The 20474-nt window shown below is 41.3% G+C and overlaps 1 protein-coding gene across 1 annotated transcript in view; it reads left to right on the top strand.

Annotated features, from left to right (window-relative positions):
* The first annotated feature begins 567 nt into the window (after positions 1–567).
* The window catches only part of NETO1 (neuropilin and tolloid like 1), a 100811-nt gene continuing 80904 nt past the window's right edge, over positions 568–20474 (top strand). The window contains exons 1-4 of the mRNA XM_061130796.1: positions 568–810; positions 2811–2864; positions 3102–3239; positions 7549–7797. Of these exons, the coding sequence (XP_060986779.1) occupies positions 783–810; positions 2811–2864; positions 3102–3239; positions 7549–7797 (469 nt within the window). The 5' untranslated portion in view covers positions 568–782. The remainder of the gene's footprint in view (positions 811–2810; positions 2865–3101; positions 3240–7548; positions 7798–20474) is intronic.

The following is a 20474-nucleotide window of genomic DNA, read 5'->3' on the forward strand; positions in this document are numbered from 1 at the left end:
CCGCCCCGTTCCCGTCCCCGCCTCCCCCCTCCCCACCCCCCGCCACCCCGGTCTCCCCGCCACCACCCCGCAGCCCTCCTCCCAGACGCCCACCCACCCGTTCCTCTCTCCTCAAGATCGCAGAGGTGGCGCGGAGCCCGGCGAGCCGATGACGGACCCCTTCCTCCTCCTGTCTTCAATGCCTCAGCGGACGATCCCCAAGGGCTGGACCGAGGAGGGCTGCTCCGACCTGCTGCTCGTGGTGTATGAAACCGGGGACTGAGCGAGCCCCCGCCGCCGCCGCCGCCGCCGCCGCCGCCGCGCGCTCCGTCGCTGCCGTCGGTCGGCACCGGCCCCCGCCTCGCCGCGCCGCTCGGCCCCAGCCCCTGCCCGGCCCCGGCTGGAGCGCCCCAGGGCTCGCCCCGCGCCCGCCGCCGCCCGCGCGCCCTCCTGCCAGCCGCGGCGGCGGCGGCGGTGATGCAGAGGGGGCGGGAGCAGCCGCCAGCGGCGCGGATGGAGGCGCCCGGCGCCCGGGCGTGAGGCGAGCGTCACGGCCGGGATGCTGCCGGCTTCGCGGCGGTGAGAGCGCGAGCCCGGGGCGGAGGACGCGCGGACTCGGATCTTGCTGCTGAGTGGGCTCGGATCGCTGGCTTTCCCCCGCCCTCTCTCCCCCCGCTCTTCATCTGTTCCCGGTTTGCACCTCTAGACCCTCTCTCGACTCCGTCCTCTCCCTGACCACTGGAAGTCTTCCCGTCTCTAAATGGAATTAGTGGAGCCTGGAGCCTCTGGTGTAAGGAACAGACATGATCTATGGACGCAGTTTGTTTCACAGTGAGTACCTCTTCCCGCCGCGCCGCGCCGGGCCGCCCCGGGGACCCTCCTCCCCGCCTCCCTCCCCTCGTGGCCGAGCGCGCAGGGAGAACCTGGCCCCCGCCGCGCCCTCGCCGGACCCCGCAGTCCCCGCGAGTCGGGGCAGATGTAAACTTTCTGTATTGCAGCATCCTCGACCCGGCGTGGGGGCGGCGCGCGGCGGTGGTCCCTGGGGCTGAGAGTTGGCCGAGAAAAACAGCCCTGCCGTGCGCCGGGGCGTCGGGGGGTGGAGGGTGCCGAGCGCCCGGTGGGGACGCGCACGTGCGGCAGAGGACTGGCGGCGGGTCCCACGGAGGTCGCAAGTGGAAGGGGGGAGAGAGCTCCAGCTGTCGCGGGTCCGACAGCTCCGGGGAGGAGAAGGAACGGTCCTTTCAGGGGCTTCTGGAGCCCAGCGGGCCCGTGTCGCCCCTCCGGTGGGTAGTGTGTGAACCACCTGAACGCCACGCTCGAGGGCGGCGCGAGGGCCAGCCTCAACTCTTCCGGAGACAGACCGCGAGTGTCGCTTCACGAGTGTGCGGTTCGCGTGCGGTCCAGGGGAGGGCGAGGAATGGAGGCAAATAGCGTCAGAAGTCATCGAGTAAAAGGCAGGATAAGAGCCGTGGTGGGAATCTCACGGGATAGAGGGAGGGTGAGGCTGCCGGGGCCGCGCAGTCAGGAGACCGGCGTGTTCATCACAGGACACATTCCACAGTGCGGTTCCATCCCAGTAGGGACCCCAAACCAGCAGCTTGGCGTTGCTGGCTGTAAACGTGTGTGTGTGTGCGTGGACATGGCAAGTTAAAAGTAAGACTTTTTTTCTACCTGAACACAGACAATAACAACCAGTGTTTTAATCTGAAAGCAGAAGACCAGGTTAGGGTACAAGTAAAATAATTGACATCCTTTCTCGAACACTAATGTCAGGGCTCACATATACTTTTCCTGGAACAGTCTTCATGGATGCGTTTTTAAGATCCTGTCCTGAACTTTCGTTTAGGAAGTCATTGTGGATTATACCTGCCCTTATCTAAAGTCCATTTTAAGTGGACTTATGATTAGACACCTAATGAAACTGAGAGCTTGTAGATAATTGACAGGAAAATAAATGATAAAAGAGAAATACAGAAGGCAAAATCAGAAATTATGAAGACTAGATTACTTTAATACTTCTCTCAGTTTTAGACTTTGTCAAAATATTAAGTAAGTCAAGGATGTGGAAGTAAAACAAGATGCGTTTTAATGGTCTTTGTAGATTTACTGTTAAGTTTTAGATCAGAGTCTTTTTCTGATACTGAATATCTGCCTTAATAAAATGTTTATAGAAAAAACCTTTTTCAAAATTATAAAATATTCCGGGATAAAACAAACGATTGCATCAAAGTTAAGGTTAGGAGAGATTCATTTCCCAGCCTAAGCATGCTGAGGACTGGGGTTACTTGGTAGGTCAGTCTTGTAAAAGAAACATTTTTATTATGGTGCTTATGCCTTTAGTCCACATTAGGCTGTTCTTCCCTTGTTCTGCTCCCCCACTTGCCATAAGATTTGGTGAAATATTTGTTTCCTAAAATACAGTAACACTGTTGATGAAAATACTTTTCTTTTTCATCCTTTGACCTCCTGACCCTCTGTCTTCTTTGTGAGAAGCTGGCAAAGTCGTTTACAAGGGGCAGCCAGGCCACACTCCTGAAAGCCCACTGTGATGTGACATTAGTAGGTGACAATGTTGACTCTTAGTCTCAAAGTCTGAATTTGCCTTAGGAGCTTGAGTCTCAACCATTCTTAACTGGCTTTACTTCCTGAGGAGGTTCCTAAATTCTTCTGATTTGTACATTTTGATTCAGTTTTTGCAAGTTCTTAGTTATCTGAGAGGGGTTGACAGTAATAATCTTCTCTGATATCATTTTATCTTTAAACTGTTATATTAATAGAATTTGGTCATTTCAGTGTACATTAATCTTCCCAATTTTTCTGTTTTGTTTCAGTTGTAGCAAGTTTAATCATCCTCCATTTGTCTGGAGCAACCAAGAAAGGAACAGGTGTGTTTCTTTGGAAAAATTCAAGTGGGAGGCCTCTGCTCACTTGCCTTTTCCTGTATTCTCCATATTCTTAATATTCCAGAATATCTGAGCATTTTATAGTGTGTATAATTGATTGGTTTTGACTAAGACAGCATTTAGAAGTTAATTTACTAATGGATATTGTAAGGATGTCCTCTCTATTTTTAGTTGTATAGAAAATTGGATAATGGGGCTTTCAAAAATTTTATTTTGCAGAAAAGCAAACCACCTCAGAAACACAGAAGTCTGTGCAGTGTGGAACTTGGACAAAACATGCAGAGGGAGGTATCTTCACTTCCCCGAACTATCCTAGCAAGTACCCCCCTGACCGGGAATGCATCTACATCATAGAAGGTGAGGGAGCCAAGTCAGCTGGCCATCCCTGAGCTTGGGATGGACAATGTGCATATAGACATTACAGAGATTGCTTCTGGAGACCGCACATGTAAATATCTCTGAGTGAAGCCAATAGCCATAAAATCTGGAATCAAGCTAATTATTGAAATGATTAGTAAAGGCTTTGTTGTTGTTGTTTAGTTGCTAAGTTGTGTCCGAATCTTCGCAACCCCATGGACTGTAGCCCACTGGGCCCCTCTGTCCATGGGATTTCCCAGGCAAGAATCCTGGGGTGGGCTGCCATTTCCTCCTCTAGGGGATCTTCACATGTCTAGGGATCGAACCTGTGTCTCTTGTGTTGGCAGGCAGGATTCTTTACCACTTAGCCACTGGGGAAGCCCAGTATACATAGAGACATTACAAAAATTGGTTCTGGATACCCTACACAAAAAATGTCTCTTGAGTGAATCCAGCAACTGTCAAATGTGGGATCGAGCTAATTATTGAAATGATTAGTAAAGACTTATAAACAGGTAAATTCTGGAAAATAAAAAGAAATCAACAACTTAGTTTATTTTGCTGTTGATTTCATTGATGTGGAGTTCTAAATTAGTGGAATGGATGTATGATTGGCATAATATTACCGAATGTGTAACAATTTTGGTAGCTCATCTTTTATTGGTTAAATAATTAGTAGAAAATCTATTCTTTTGTTATTTTTCTCTTAAATAATATGAAGTACCCAAAACGTATTCATGTCAGAAATAAATGTAATCATGGAGGGTGGGAGAGAGGGTCAAGAGAGAGGAGATATATGTATACCTGTGGTTGATTTGCATTGTTGTAAGGCAGAACACAACACTCTAAAGCAATTATCCTCCAATTAATTTTTTTTTTAATTCATGATCGTATTTTCCAAACATCAATCTGAATATTACTCTGAGCCTTAGTTTGTGCTCAAAAGTGACATTTTCATACTTTTATGCCAAAGTCAGCAGTCCAAATGATGATGCTTCTTTTCATTAATTTTTTTCCCAGCTCGAAGGATAAAAAGTGCTGAAAAAGGGATTCACTTCTCTTTGAACATTTTCCATTTCCATTACCCTTGTAGACACCTCTCTATTAAGGAAATTTTTTTTTAAATATATGAACATTTCATTTAGTGATAGAAGTTTTCAATATTATGTGTTAGTACCTAACGGCCCCAAACTTGCAACTTCCCAAACACCTGTGCACCCCCTACCCCCCCCCACCCCCCCCCCCACACACACATAATTACCTTACCAGAGTTAACCATAAAAGGTATTTATGCTCACTATTTACTTATAAGCAAGGCACATGTTAATTTGATAAGTCTTTCATGTCAAGGACAAAACTTGAAGTTGGGAAATAAAGAGAACCTCCTATCACTGTGAACTCTTCTTGAAATACTTCATACTAGCCCTTTTTTCATTCATACATTTCACAAATACTTACTGAACCACTCTTGTTAGTACAGTTTAGAGAGTATTGAACAAAATTGACATGGTCCTTGCCTTATGGAACCTACAATGTGGTCTGGGGACTATGCTCTTTTCCACTAAACAGTCTAAACTGGCTCTGAGATGAGCAGTGTTTGGAACAGGGAGAAAGACAAGGCTATAAGGAGAAAGATGCTTGCGTTCCGTTTTAAAGACCATTCAGGACACAGTCATTCTCTGTGTAAAATAGCATGTGCAAGAGGTTCAGAGATATGGTGTGGTTGGTTAACCACATGTAGAGGGCTTTTGCAGAGGGTGAGGACAGGGACAAGTGAGGAGGCTGGAAAGCATGTGGTCTCAGATAAAGGAGAACTTAGTATCCGTCTGCCACCCAGGCCAGTTTGGACTTGATATTGTAGACAGTGGGGTGCCACTGAAATAATCTCAGGAGAGAAATAGTAAGCTGAGATTTTGATGAAGTAACTGGAAAAAAAGAACTGAAAGAAGAAACTGTTGTGAAAAACCAGGTAAACCACAGGGAAACAGAAGTGACATTGATGGGAAAACAATAAACAGTGAAAGGTATTTGGGAAACTGAATCTTGAGTGACTGGATATAGGGAGGGGAGAGTAGGCCATCCTGGGACTATTCTATGGGTTCTGGCTTGGTGACATGTTAGATGCAATTGTTATGCCAGGTAAGGAATAGGGGTGGAGAAAGGGGCATTAAAGGGAAAGCCATGTCTTCAATTTCATGTTTATGGAGAATGTCTCATGAAGAAATTGCATGTGTGGATCTTTAGTTCAGTGGATAGTCCTGGCATGAAAATATATGTTTACAGGTGATAAATACAGAGATTGCTATTGAGACTGTTAATATGAGTACCACTATCCAAAGGGCATTCATAGCATTTTAACTCTCAAAAAACACAGATACCTGGGTCAGCCTCCAGATTTTCTGATATAATTGGTCTTGGATGGAGCTGCAAATATTATAATCTCCCTCCTTTGGGATGTCCACGGCATCCAGTACATTGGTCTGGAAAGAGAGGAGATAAGAAATACATAGAATAGATTTTTGTAAATTAATATGCAAGGGAGGGCAGAGTAAAGAGAAAGGCAATGTGGACTATGAAGGAAAAGCCAGGGAGTATCTGGGTTATAAAAGGAAGTCTCTAATTTTCAGGTGATTATGTATCTCAGTTCTATATACATTTTGATACCCATGCCTTAATTTTAAATGCAAGTGTATACCGAAGGCTTTAGTTTTAAAGCCACTCAAGTGTGATATTCAATATATATTTAAGAACTGCTGTGGAGGGAACAGTAGTCATTCGGAATGATTGCTGATCACATGGGCAGCGGGCCCTCTTGTGCCAGGTCTTAACTTTCACGGAGGGGTTGGTCTTTGGAGAGGGTCAGGAGGCTGGAAAGCACTCAAAGGATTCAAGACAGCTGTTTGCTAACTAGGATAAAAGTCTGGATACTTCAGCAGCTGAAATGGCTATACTGGGGGTACCCTGACTGAGTATCAGTCTAGAATGCCAGAGTTTTGAACTGTTTTGGCCATGACAAGGCAAGAGTGGAAAGGCTTCAGCAGATGCATCCATGCAGAGGTTTACAGAGCTACTCACCTGATCTTGCTCTTCTGTGATGAGAGCTGTAAGCACATTTATAAAGATAAGCTCATTTACTGCGATTCACTCAAAAAAAGCTTTCTTTTTTGGACATACCCTCAAGGACAAGTACTGTGCTTGAGTGCTGAAGGAAGAAGGCGGTTGGTGGTGGTTTAGTCACTAAGTCAGGTCCCACTCTTGAGACCCCATGGTGTGTAGTCTGCCAGGCTCCTCTGTCCACGAGATTCTCCAGGCAAGAACACTGGAGTGGGGTGCCATTTCCTTCTCCAGAGGATCCTACCAACCCAGGAATCGAACCTGGGTCTCCTGCACTGCCGGCGGATTCTTTACCAACAGAGCTATGAGGGAAGCCCGAAGGAAGAAGGTAGACAGATACAGTTTGTGTATTTAAATTTAGAGAGGAGGTGTTTTCTTTGGGTGTGTGTGGATTGTTTTTTGTTGTTGTTTGTTTTTTAAGCAAGATTTCCTCACATAAACAGGAGTTGGATTGGAAGTATACAGGTAGTCCCCAAAGTGGGAAAACACATGAACGCTTGAAAGGGCATGCTGTCTTAGAAAACATGAACGCCTGGGATGGCCTGAGCTTGGGCTGTTTGTGAGCTGGAAAGACCCTGCTGGAGTGAGCTGTCGGAGACTTCGAAGAAACCTGTGTGTCATCGTGTTGATTGTTTCCTTTAGCTGATGGTCTCTGAATGAGTTTAACCCTGAGAATGACAGGATAAGGCTGTGTTCTAGAAGAGTTACTCTTCATATTCCTCTGCACACAGTTCGCTCTAACCAAGACATCTGATTGGGACTACTTGAATGGTTGTAGAACTCAAGATCTATGAAGCAGATCTCAAGTGGTGTCTGACCTTAAAACTGGCTTCTCCTGAAGATACAGGAGAAGTAACAGAAAGATGCCTCTCCGCTCTTTAAACCTGAGTTAGGAGCCTCTCACAAAAATACCGTGACTTGTTCATTGTGTTAGATATTGAAATGGTCTTTTTATATCAGAATAATATTTGGGGCAACCTCATCAGTTTTAAGACTCATTCCTTAGACATTCTTACAGAAATTTTATCCCTTAGACTGCTAACTGAAACAAACTTCCTTCATGTTTCTATGTATGTCACGGTCAAAGTTGGATAGAAGTTATTATACAAGATGAAATCTTAAGTAGAATCAGAAAAGTCAAACTACAGATTTAAAAAGGACCTTCTAGACATAATCTTTCTTACTTTTTTTTTAGCTGCCCCAAGACAGTGCATTGAACTTTACTTTGATGAAAAGTACTCTATTGAACCATCTTGGGAGTGTAAATTTGATCATATTGAAGTTCGAGATGGACCTTTTGGATTTTCTCCAATAATTGGACGTTTTTGTGGACAACAGAATCCACCTGTAATAAAATCCAGTGGAAGATTTCTATGGATTAAATTTTTTGCTGATGGAGAGCTGGAATCTATGGGATTTTCAGCCCGGTACAATTTCACACCTGGTAAGTGGGGGCTTGTTTTTCCTGTCTCTGCTTTCTTCCTTAGTTCTCTTTCTGTCATAGTATAAGAACTTCTGTAAGACAACTTTATCATTTCTAAAGTTTCCCAGTTCTATTTGGAACCAAACCTACAGTGCTCTCTCTCTTCATATTGTAAATTCTGAAAGGGAAATTATTTTTCCTTAAAATTTAGCCTACTCTAGAGGTAAAGCATAGTGACTCAGGGGTTTACATGGTCATCAGCAACACAGTTAATTAGTTGGACTTCCATTACGCTGAAACATGTAATTCAAGAGGCAGTCTGTAATAGAGAAACTAATTATACTTTGAATCCCAATAAACTTGAAAGGCAATTGCAATATTGCAAAATGTATCCATCAAAATGATCTTTGGAGAAATTGAATAAAATATTCATTTGTTCTGAAAATTATCATTTTTAAAGCAATTGGATCTTAGGATAAAGCCATCTAATCTCTTTTTTAGAAATGCAAATCCCTAAGAGTTGTGATGAAAGGAAAAGTGAGCCCCCTAGCAGCCCAGTACTCATTTGCAAGGCCTGGCACACATTATCTGTTATTATATAATTATCCGTTCTATGTCAATTTTCCTTTTAAACTGTTAATATTAAAAAAAGGCCTGTGATGTTGACTGGCTCACTTTATGATGAGTTACCATTTGTTACAATGAAAATTGTTACCACATTTTTAAACTGTGTGAACATCAGGCTGCAGCAATTTGAGATTTGATGAGGTCATTTTTTTTTAATAGAAAGATGATTCAAATTACATAAAGTACATTATTTACTTATAATTACATATTTTTTTAAAGTTGGTGTGTATCACTTTACTCAGGTTGTAACAGGCAGTAAATTAAATTGGAGTGTACGTAAACTTTGTTCAAGTTTCTATCCCACGTTACAGAGGCGACATCAGAGTAGGGCTGTGATGCTCCATTCAAACACTAAAATATTTTAAATAGTTAATATGCGATTAACGATGACTTTTATTATGATACTATAGACAAATAATATGATAAAATAAGTGAGATATTAACTCTGGCATATGTGTTAACCTTAAACATTACTAGATTGTGGTTTTTGTTATGCTTTGCTAATATTGGATTGTTAACAGAAGTCATGGATATTTCATATGTGGCAATCAAACTTGATGTGTTCTGAAAACATATAAACATTGTGATTGCTTAATTAGTGCTGGAGTTTTTAATGGAAATACATATTTTCTTCTTGACCGCTAATTTGGAGTATAACCAGAATCGAAAGACAATGGCATGTCTAGGCTTTCGTAAGTTCCAATTTCATCCTGAGATTGGTAATCATGGAAACATGATTTTATGTGGGGATATGAAATTGTAGTCTCATTAGAAATGTAGAGTCAACTTCATCAACTTCATCAGCTTAAGCAAGGTGATCCAGATTCTAGCTCTACTTGAGATGCATAAATGGTGACGCTCAATCTGCTGCCCTTGATTTTCAGAACCTTCTTGGTTCTCGAGTGCTGTTCTTTGCTCCTCGTTTTTTTAGAGTCATGCTACTTCACCTGTAGAAGGAGATTTTATTACCAAGAGCACCTGAGTCAGAACGGAATGTAGGGAGGTGGTTCATGAAATGAAGAATACATTAAGGATAGACTTAAGCGTCTCTAGTCACTTGGACAAACTCAAGTGTAGCAGGAAGCCTACTCCTGGCACCTGAGGGAAATGTAGGACCTTAAGAAGAGATGTGTCAAAACCCCAGTCTGCGAAGCTGACATCCATGGCCCGAGGCCATTGCCTGAGTGCGCCGTAATCCACAACTCAGTCTATAAAGAGACAGTATTGAGGAGGCCACTTAGTTGATGAAGGAGGCAGAGATTCGTGATAATTTGTCTGTGGACAGAGGAGCCTGGCGGGCTACAGCCCATGAGGTTGCAAAGAGTCAGCCATGACTGAGCGACCACGGAACATGCAACATATGGAGAGCAGGGAGTTGCAGAGACTTCACTTTAATTTGGGCTTTATTTTTGTTTGGTAGTGTGCTTCCAGTGGTGATTTGTGGAAGTTGAGCAGAGTTCTTCAAGTTCGCTTTATCATTTAAGGGATAAAGCAGTGCTGACATTCCGAGGGCCCCCAAGTGGGATGCCCCCTGCAAGGGGATCTTCTCTGCTGGCCTCCAGCATGGCCGTGAAGGACACTGGTTTTAGAAGCAGATTAGGCTTCCAGTTCTGACTGTCTTATTCTTGCTTGCTATAAATTTTGGATATGATTCTTAATGTTCTATGCCTCAATATTTTTATTTGCAGAATAAAAATAGAAATAATATTATTTCAAAAGATTTGTTTGAAGATTGTTTGATTACTGACCAATGCATATTTATAGATTTTTCACTTCCTAAATGATCTCAGCTATTGATAGTTCTTATTTTATTAATTTGATCGTGTGTTCTTTAGAAGTAAGGAAGGCTTGGCATAGTTTATTGGGAGAGCAGGTGTCCCACACTTTTTAAATTACAGCTGCTGTTTCCCTGACTTTGGTGGGGGGGGTGGATGTGCAAAACTAATACCTTCCTGATGTCACTTTTCCTTACTGGGTTTATTTTAGTGGGTCTAAGTCTCCACAGGAGGGTTATAGTTATTTCTGATAGCAGTCATAAAATACATTAGAGCAGAAACAGCAGTGAGAAGACCAATTATTTTTGAAAATTTATCGCAATCTGGAATCTGGATCTTAATTTGTAGTCTCAGAAACTTGAGGTGGGCACATGAAAATTTACCCACTCTTAGTAATGAGTTCCATTGACCAAGCTAAAAAGACTGAATATACACATATACATGTAAACATCTATACACATACATATATGCACACATATAAAAACATATATACGTTTTCAGTTAAGAGTTCTTAGACTCACTCAACTCAGTGTTTCTTTTAAGCAATCATGCATGGACATCCAGATTATAATCAGAAGATTACACAATGAGTGTGAAATCCAAATATTGAAGCTTAACTTTGTAACTTGCATCCAGCTAAGGTACATGATGATTCATCCCTATAAAAATGGATCATTTTTTTTCCCAGTGATGATTTAGGTTTAAGACTTTTTGTTGTTGTTCAGTTGTGTCCAGCTCTTTGCGACTCCATGGGCTGTGGCACACCAGGCTCCTCTGTCTCCACCATCTCCCAGAATTTGCTCAGAATCATGTTCATTGAGTTGGTGATGCCATCCAACCATCTCATCCTCTGTTGCCCCCTTCTCCTCCTGCCCTAAATCTTTCTCAGCATCAGGGTTTTCCCAGTGAATCAGCTCTCTGCATCAGGTGGCCAAAGTATTGGAGCTTCAGCTTCAGTATCAGTCCTTCCAATGAATATTCAGGGTTGATTTCCTTTAGGACTGACTGGTTTCATCTCCTTAGAGAAGACTCTAAGAGTCTTCTCTAGCACCACAATTTGAAAGCATCAGTTCTTTGGCACTCAGCCTCCTTTATTGTCCAACTCTCACATCCGCACATGTAGGTTTCAAACTGCCATGGGTCATTTCCTCTGTCTAGTCTTGAGCTGTGGTCTTGCCTGACCAGGACACTAATTTGTATCAACTCTTATCTCAAAACTTGTTTTTGTCTCTTAATATCTGAGTGTCTTTGACCATCTTTCCTAGGCACCTTTAAACATAGCCCTTCAATCCCTGGCTCCTGTGTTCCTGGGAGCCACTTGTGACCTGGTGGTAGACAGTGGTGGATGGAGGTCATGTGTGGACCTGGAGGGTGAGAAGCAGAGCCAGAGAAGATGCCACCAATTCACTCTTACAGGGATTTCCCATCTTCTGACACATTCTGATGACCCTGCAGTTTTTATTTTATGGACTGTGACTATTTCTGGATGCTGTACCTTTACACAGTGCAATGATGAATCACCTAGGATTACAGTCTAGCATGCATGAGAAGGATTGTGAGATTGAGTGACAGTCAGAGAAAACTCAGCCAGTCAAACTCTGAAGTCTGCGGAAATGAAGGATGGGGTGAGGTCTGAAAAGCAGGGCTGAGGACCCCAGCGCCTTGCGGGGAGGTTCCAGGATGATCCCTCTTGGGAAAATCTCTCTTCTTCCGGTGTAATCACAGTTGTGTTGTGACGTACACTCTCCCACTCCTGAGACGAGAAATGAAGTCAGAGTTACTGAGGATGTTACAAGATACATGATGGAAAATTTGATAACCCACAGATAATTGAAAAAGAAAACATATAAAAGTGTTCATTGCAATAGACTGACATTATTTTCTCATCTTAATAAGGTTTTCTCATCTTAATAACGTTTATTGGGAAATATTTTCTCACATGAGAAAATATTTTATAATAAAATTACTTTAAGAATACTGGAACAATATTCACCAAACTTGTAACGATGATTACCTTAGATGATTTTGGGAGTAGGATGGTTGAGAAGGAATTGAAGAAACCAATATAGACATATAGTGAAAATTTATCAGTATTATCAGTTATTTTTTAATTTTTGCAAAGGATACTATATTATTTTTGATATCACTTATGTAAATAAAACTGAAGATGAATCAAAAAGGGAACATACCATAGTTGGTCATTTTAAAATGAATTTTATTCAAATTTAAAATGTATTTTTAAATAAAAATGAATTTTTAGAAGAGTGGATACCACTTCTCCACAACCCGCATTTTTTTTACTTAAACAGAAAATGCCTTTCAAGTAGAGAATAACTCCCCCTGCAGCCAGCTTCCCTAGGCCTCAATTTTCTTTGCCACTTGAAAATATAAACTAAAGAGAAAATATATAACCATATTTGCTGTTCTACCAGTTCAGAGGCATTATCAGGGACTCTGTGTGATAATAAGAAAGAAGAACATCCCAGATATTCTACTCTTGGGGAATGTAACCCTTTCAATCTCTTTGGGAACAAATATCTCTTCTTGTTGTTCTTTAGTCTCTAAAGTGGAGTCCAAATCTTTTGTGACCTCATGGACTGTGGCCGGTCAGGCTCCTCTGTTCATGGAATTCTCTGGGAAAGAATACTGGAGTAGGAAGTCAATCCCTTCTCCAGGGGATCTCCCCATCCCAGGGATCAAACCCCATCTTCTGCATTGCAGGCGTATTCTTTATCAGCTGAGCCACCAGGGAAGCCCAATTAGTCTTGTGCTTTCCTTCCTAATGGGGAGACTTTCTCCTCTTTCAGTTCAGTTCAGTCACTCAGTCTTATCTGACTCTTTGCAGCCACAGGGACTGCAGCACACCAGGCTTCCCAGTCCATCACCAACTCCTGGAGCTTGTTCAAACTCATGTTTATCCAGTCATTGATGCCATCTGACCATCTCATCCTTGATCATCCCCTTCTCTCCCTACCCTCAATCCTTCCCAGCATCAGGATCTTTTCCAGTGAGTCAGTTCTTCACATCAAGTGGTCAAAGTATTGGAGCTTCAGCTTCACCATCAGTCCTTCCAGTGAATATTTAGGACTGATTTCCTTTAGGATTGACTGGTTTGATCTTATTGTTGTCCAAGGGACTCTCAAGAGTCTCCTCCAACACCACAGTTCAAAAGCATTAATTCTTCAGTGCTCAGCTTTCTTTATAGTCCAACTGTCACATCCATACGTGACTACCAGAAATACCATAGCTTTGACTAGATGGACCTTTTGTTGGTAATGTAATGTCTCTGCTTTTTAATATGCTGTCTAGGTTGGTCATAGCTTTTCTTCCAAGGAGCAAGCATCTTAATTTCATTGGCTGCAATCACCACCTGCAGTGCTTTTGGAGCCCAAGAACATAAAGTCTGTCACTGTTTCCACTGTTTCCCCATCTATTTGCCATGAAGTGATGGGACTGGATGCCATGGTCTTCTTTTTATGAATGTTGAGTTTTCAGCCAGCTTTTTATTCTCATCTTTCCAGACATAGAATGTAATGTTTTTGGAATCTTCCTCTTTTGATGATATTTTCCTGAAGTTGTTGTTTGTATCAAAGTTACAAATATCCTATTAGAGAAGTTTAGTTTAAGGATTATGCCTCAAAGTATCAAGTAAGTGATGTGGAGTTAGGTGTTGTCATGAGATGAGTGGCGTTGTCAATTTATTGAAATTATCAGGATACTTTGTATCACATTTCATCTGATATGAAATAACAAGTTTCATCTGAGCAGCTTAAAGTGTTTTAGGAACATTCTGCACAATTCCTAGACTCCTTGGAAAACTCCATACTGATTGAATCCAAAGGCAATGGAAGAGATACACTGCAGCACAGTGATTTCAATTGAATGTTTAAAAAAGATTTCTGTGCATATTAAATGATATATATTAATTAGGTAAAATACTGTCATAGACTCAGTGTTATTTTAATTATCCATTGCAGTGCTTTTTCTATCTGAAATGTGTGAATATTAAAACATGTTGAAAATTCCTGATTTTTCTTGTCTAGATAATCAGAGTTTAGATATATGCTTTGGTGGTAAGAAAGAAAAGCTATATTTCATCTATCTGTACCAGTTTTTCAGTAACTAAACTTTAATTTGCATTTTATACTAAAAGATGAAAGAATAAAAGAGTTTCAGGTTAATGTTAAAACAAGGACAAGGACTTTATCTGATTATTTTTTTCACCTAGAAATAAAAGATTGAACAAGTTTAGGTCAGATAGCATTATGTTGTCTTTCTATTATCTTTACACTGTAGGCTCCCAGTATTCTAATTTCAGCCCCAACAAATACTGTCAAATGGAAAACGTATGAAACGAAATTACATTTCTTCTCGAGGCTTTTATTTTTCAAGAAATGAAACTGAAAACTTGAGAGTCACAGTAGGGACATGTAATAATTACCAAAGATATTCATGTAAGGGCAGTTTCTCTGTGCCTCAACTCTCATCCCCCCAGCCTGTGATTTGGTTGATCTGATGTGTATAAAAGAGGGCTCAAGGGGAAGGTTGAGGAATAAGTAAAGAGAGAGAGGGAGAGAGGCTGTTTGGTCTAGGTGGGTGTTCAGGAGAGAAGTTGAGAGTGGGAGAGAATTTCCAGGATTAGCTCCCATCTGTACAGAGAATATTGAAAGCTGTAGCAGAAGAGAAGAAAGATTTTTAAAGAAGTTTCCTGTACAGACAGAATACCTTTCCTCATCTTGCTCTTTCCTGGAAAGGTAGAGAAAAGTGTTTAGGGGTGTGTGTGTGTGTGTGTGTGTGTGTGTGTGTGTGTGTTTTAATGATTAATTGTTGGACTGCATGTTTTTGAATATGGTACATTTGAGACTGGTCCATGTGGAGTCTCAGGTATATTTACATTGTAGGCAGGTGTTTTCTGTAGATCTGAAAGAGACCTTGAAGTTCATCTCATTCAGCCTTTTTATTTTAAAGATAAAGAAGCCAGTGATCTAGAGAAAAGGTGTTGCCCAGGTTCGTGAGCTCTGTGTAGAAGTTACGTGACTGCTTGTTCATCAGTTACATAACCCCTGGGCTGATACACCTTTCACAAAGGTAGAGATCATGACTTTAATTACATCACATATTGTAATGCTTTCAGTTTAGTTATATTAAGAAATTTAATTAAGGGATAAAACTGTATCACCCACATTTCACCATTACTGGTTATGGATTTTAAAATTCACTTTCCCCATGTTGCCTGAAATGCCTTTCAGCTGACAGTGATGAAAAAGGCAGTGATTTGTCTTCCTTCCCTCTACCTCTGTTATAAACACCTGCCTTTTCAGCCCCCGCCCCCCAGCCGGAAGTGTGTGACTCACTTCCTGTTCTTCTCAAACGTCTCCTGTCACTGACCTGGCCAGTTAGGTGTGTGTAAAGCACTCTCATGACTTGGAACCTGTGCCTGATGTGCTAAATACTCAAGGAAAAACCTTGAATTTCTTTCTCCTGCAGTGATTCCTTCTTCCTAACACATGTGTCTCTGACTTTTTTCAGAGACGAGTTGCTGGCAGTCACCAGCAGCTTTCCTCTCTCAGGGCTGCTCTGCACAGCTGTGATGGTCAGGCCCCTAGGCTGAGGGAAGGGGAGCTGATTCTGTTCCCGCTCAGGTGCCCCGAGCAGACCCATATCCGGAAACGGGTGCTGTTTACTAATTTCCACAAATGCGTCTTATGGACTAGCTAGGATCATGCATTGATCACTCACAACATCATCTCTGAACCCATCACCTCTGGACCCAATCACACCTTTGGATGTCCCAACATCCAAAGACCACCATCCACCTTCCACTAAAATTGTCCTAAAATGGTATCATTTGAGTCAGAGAAACATCCAAGAAATAAAATAAAAGAACAACAAAAAAAAGCATATGTTTTATCTCCATTTTGCATTCTTGTTTTTTTCTAAGTGTCCATAGTTACCAGGCTTTTTGGTAAAATCTCCTAGCAAATGCTAACATTTGACTTATAGCATATTCAAGAAGTATGCTTTTCAGATTATAACATCCTATATCTATGTGTTTTGACTAAGAAAACATTATAGTCTAAATTTTTTTATTTTCAAAAAATTTTCACGACAATTTGCCCATAGTTTAATACTTATTATTTATTTATGTGCAGAATCAAAGAGTTATCAGGAAAACACCCCCACTGTTATTTTGTTGACCAAAAATGTCTGTCTATTTTATAATTTGTCTTCCATCATAGCTACTTAAGTACAGCTCATGTAACTATACAAAGTGAACTTGCAGAATGACTTAATCTCCGCTTGTATTTGACACTTACACTCATTCAACAAATATTTATTGATTTACTGTTCTAATACTGTAGATATACGGTGTGTAAAACATCCTGTCTTCCCTACAATGAGTCCATATTCTATGAGAAGAGGAAGATATTGTGTAGTAGAGTGATGCCCTTCCCCCTTCTATATGTATGTATGTATGTACCTATCTCTCTATATCATTTGATTTTATGTGAATGCCATCTTTATACATAAATATGGCAGCAACTCCAACAAAATAGCAACTCACAATCCTTTCCAGAGCTGTGCATGGGATGGTGGCATTTTTGTTTGCGGCAATAATAGCTATTTGTAGAACCTGGCACTCTTTAAGGCTCTGCCTCTCCATGGCATATCTCCCTGATGCCTTTGCTTCAAAAGAGCTATGCTGTCTGTTGCTGCTTGCTCACTTGGCTAGCTTCCCACCATTCCACAGCTATGCTGACTTGCTTGAAATTCTGCTTCAGTACATCCTGATGGCATTTTCCCTCTCCAACTCATTTCAGACACCCTCACTTCACCCAGACGACCACAAGGATTACAGAGTGATTATGATACAGAAGGATTATTCACAATCAGCAAGCCATGTGCCACAGAAGAGCTAAACTTGACTTTTAAGCAGAAAGACGTATGAGTCGTACCTGTGTCACTTCTATTCTGTTGTCTGTTGATCGTAACCCAAATCAGAATCCAAAAATTCCCTTGGAACTTTCCTTTTGAAATTTGCACTTCAAAGCTCCAAGGAATTTCTCTAAGTGATTCAAAGAGAAATGAGATGCAGAGATCCGTATTATCTTAAAACATTCCCAGACTCTATTCTGCTTGCTGGTGCAGTCTGAAAGTGTATTACCTTTAGCCGAGTTGGCGGGCAAACAAACTCGAATTTGTAGACTGGTCAGTGGCAGTGCTAATGAGCTAGGAAAGCAGAGATGAGGGTTGTCATGGCAATGATAGGTGAAGTCTGACATAGAGGGTTTCCACCGCATGAAAATGAGTCAGGTTTACAGAGATCTGCTGTGGAAGATAATTGGTTAACTGGTGAGAAAATTATTCTTAGTTCTTTTGCATGTGCATATTACTTTCCTTTAATAAGTATTTTCAAATAATATTAGCAGTCTCATTATTTTATTTAGATTTTCAAATAATACTTGGGATAAATATGGTTTATCCCAAATTTAAATGCAAAGAAAATTGTCATCAAAAAGTAATACAACCATGCTTATGTTTTGTTGAGCACTGTTTTATCATTTGTATCATTTCTTCTGTCCATCCCATTCATTATCCTCTTGGTTCTTGCTCTTGCTTCTGCTTCCCCATTCCTTCTTTCCTGTACCTGAGTGGTGGCCACATACCTCTTTCCTTGACAGCTACAGGCAGTGTGTCTCCCACTGGCTTCTGCTAACTCCTTACTGCCTTCTACTCACAAGTTGCTGGGTCCCTAGGCTCTTCATTATGCCTCCTCACTGTACCAGCCCCATTTTTTGGTCTGATCCCACATTTTCTAGAAAAAAATTCAGATCTTGTTTTTGAGCCCTGATATAGGAAAAATGTAATGATTCTATGAATAAATACGGAATTTAGTTTCCTGTTCAAATGTCAGTTGTTGGCATGTATGTTCTTTGGACTACACTTTTCATGTCTAGCTTGAGTTGTGTATCGGTTTTTCCTCCATTAACAACTTATATGTTCCATTCTAGATCATAAAGGAATCCACAGTAAAGCCCAGCTTTTTGTTAACTTAAGGCAAATTGCTTCTAAGGATGTGATTTGTTGTGTTTTCTCATTATCTATGGATGACATGTTCTTTTATGCCTAAAAGGTACCCTTGTTTTAGAAAAATTCCTCAGCAGTTTCAAGTTATTTTCAGTGTAACATCTCTGCCCTCATCAGGAAGAATTAAGTTGAGGCTGTAACTTATAGTACATATTTAAGTGAAAAGAGTTGTTTAGGTATTTGCTGTGAAATGTGCAGGGGAATGCTCAGTTCCTTTCAGAGAATGTCGACACTATGCTAGGTCTTTGTTGCAGTTTACCTGGATGAGTCTTCGGTTTTTCATGTCTGCATAAAACTATTTTTCTCATTTTCATGGTTTTCTAATGATTTCATATTATATGTAGGTGTACACATACACATACTATTTTGTTAAATGTGGTCAAATATGGGCCATAGTGCTAGACTGTCTAAGTTTTGACTAAAGAAACTTCCTTATTATGTGACTTTTGGCAACAGCAGTTTACTTAATCTCTTAGAGTTTCAGTTTCCTCATGAGACCAGTACTTGGCCCATTATCCTCATGGATTTTGCTACTAACAATATAGCCAAAATATGAACATATGTTGTTGTATGTGACGTGATATTCCCTGAGATCACATCTAAACCTCTGATTATTTCTTAGAGTCGTTCAACAGCAGTAGAAGAGTTTTGACCCATAGTTGGTCCAAACTGTGCAGTAAACGCTGAGATGTGAACATGGCTGAGATGCAGAATCCCCTCTTGAGGAACTAAGGGCATGAATATTTATGTTTAATATTATGTTTGAGGGCATGAATATTTATGCCCCTATAGTGAGTGCCATGGCAAGAGCACAGAGCGCTGGCCCCTAAAGGGTAAGTGGGGACATCGCCTGAGGACAAGAGGCGTGTCACTCGGTGACATTTCCCTGCATCCTCAGGATGGACCCTGTGTCCTCACAGGCTCACCCAGCCAGCTCCATCATGCCCTACTGACGCACATTATAAAAAACTTTCTTTCTCTCCATTGACACCAGACTTCTCAAAAGGAAGGAACTTTGGTTTATATCTTTAAGTTTCTAGAGCCTCTTCAGTGTTTGGCATTAGCTGATAGTTACTGAAATTTACATGAATGAACACCTACATGAGTTAAAAAAGAAATGAATGCAGCTAAGTACCCAAAGAAGGTAGAAAGAGTGAGATAGCAGGCAAGGAAAAATTGGTAAAATATATAGCAGGAAGTCAAGACCATTTGGCATGTGGGAGTTTTAGTTGCCACATGTGGGATTCTCAGTTGCAGCATGTGGGATCTACTTCCCTGACCAGAGATTGAACTTGGGCTCCCTGCTTTGGGAGCATGGAGTCTTAGTCATTGGACCCTCAAGGAAGTTCCAGTCAAGACCATTTGGAAAGCAGATTTGTGACTCTGAAAAAAGTTGAGATGAGACTGATTAGATAAATAATGTTTCATAAGCCTTGGTAATGATATATAATTTTAGGAGAAGTGGGAAATAGACTAGTATTTTAAATTGAATTGCAATATTTGAGACATTTATTGTAGTCCTGCCTCTGATTTATTAGAATGTGGAGGGTGGATTGAATAGAGAAAGAAGAGAAATGCAGGAAACAAAGATAAACAATTAAAATCATGCAGGTAAGAAATTGTTAAGAGCCAAGATGAGCGTAGTGTGTGCGGCAGTGTACTGAAAGAACAAATTTGACATCAGTAAGATTTAGTGACACATTAGGTGTGCGTGTCGAGAAAGAAGAGTAGAAATGACTGAAGTTTTCATCCTTAATGATTTGATGATTATGTCATAACTTACGTTGGAGAATAAAAGAATAGCAAGTGCTGTGTTTGTTTTTAAAGATGTCGAAAGGGAAATGCCAGTGTGATAGCTCTGGGGGCACATTGCAAGCCTGTTAGCAATTCAGAGCTGAAGCCGGAGGAGCAGCTAGGGAAGGTGAAGAAGTGATTGAATTAGAGGGCTGAGCACAACTAATTATGCCATCCACAAATTAGAATAGAACATTGTATGAGTTGGAGCCAATACTCTTGTCTAACTAAATTAGAACACGAAATTGTATATTTTGGAATTTTACATTCGGTTTGGTCTTGGCTTCTTCCTTATGGACAATCTTAGCTGATAATCAATTGGCATCAGTTTTTCTTTGAGTGTAGGTGAATTTTAGGGGCTTTCCAGGTGGCCCAGCAGTAAAGAATCCACCTGCCAATGCAGGAGATACAGGA

This window comes from Dama dama, chromosome 27 (assembly GCF_033118175.1).
Source record: "Dama dama isolate Ldn47 chromosome 27, ASM3311817v1, whole genome shotgun sequence".
In the NCBI taxonomy this organism is placed as follows: domain Eukaryota; kingdom Metazoa; phylum Chordata; class Mammalia; order Artiodactyla; family Cervidae; genus Dama; species Dama dama.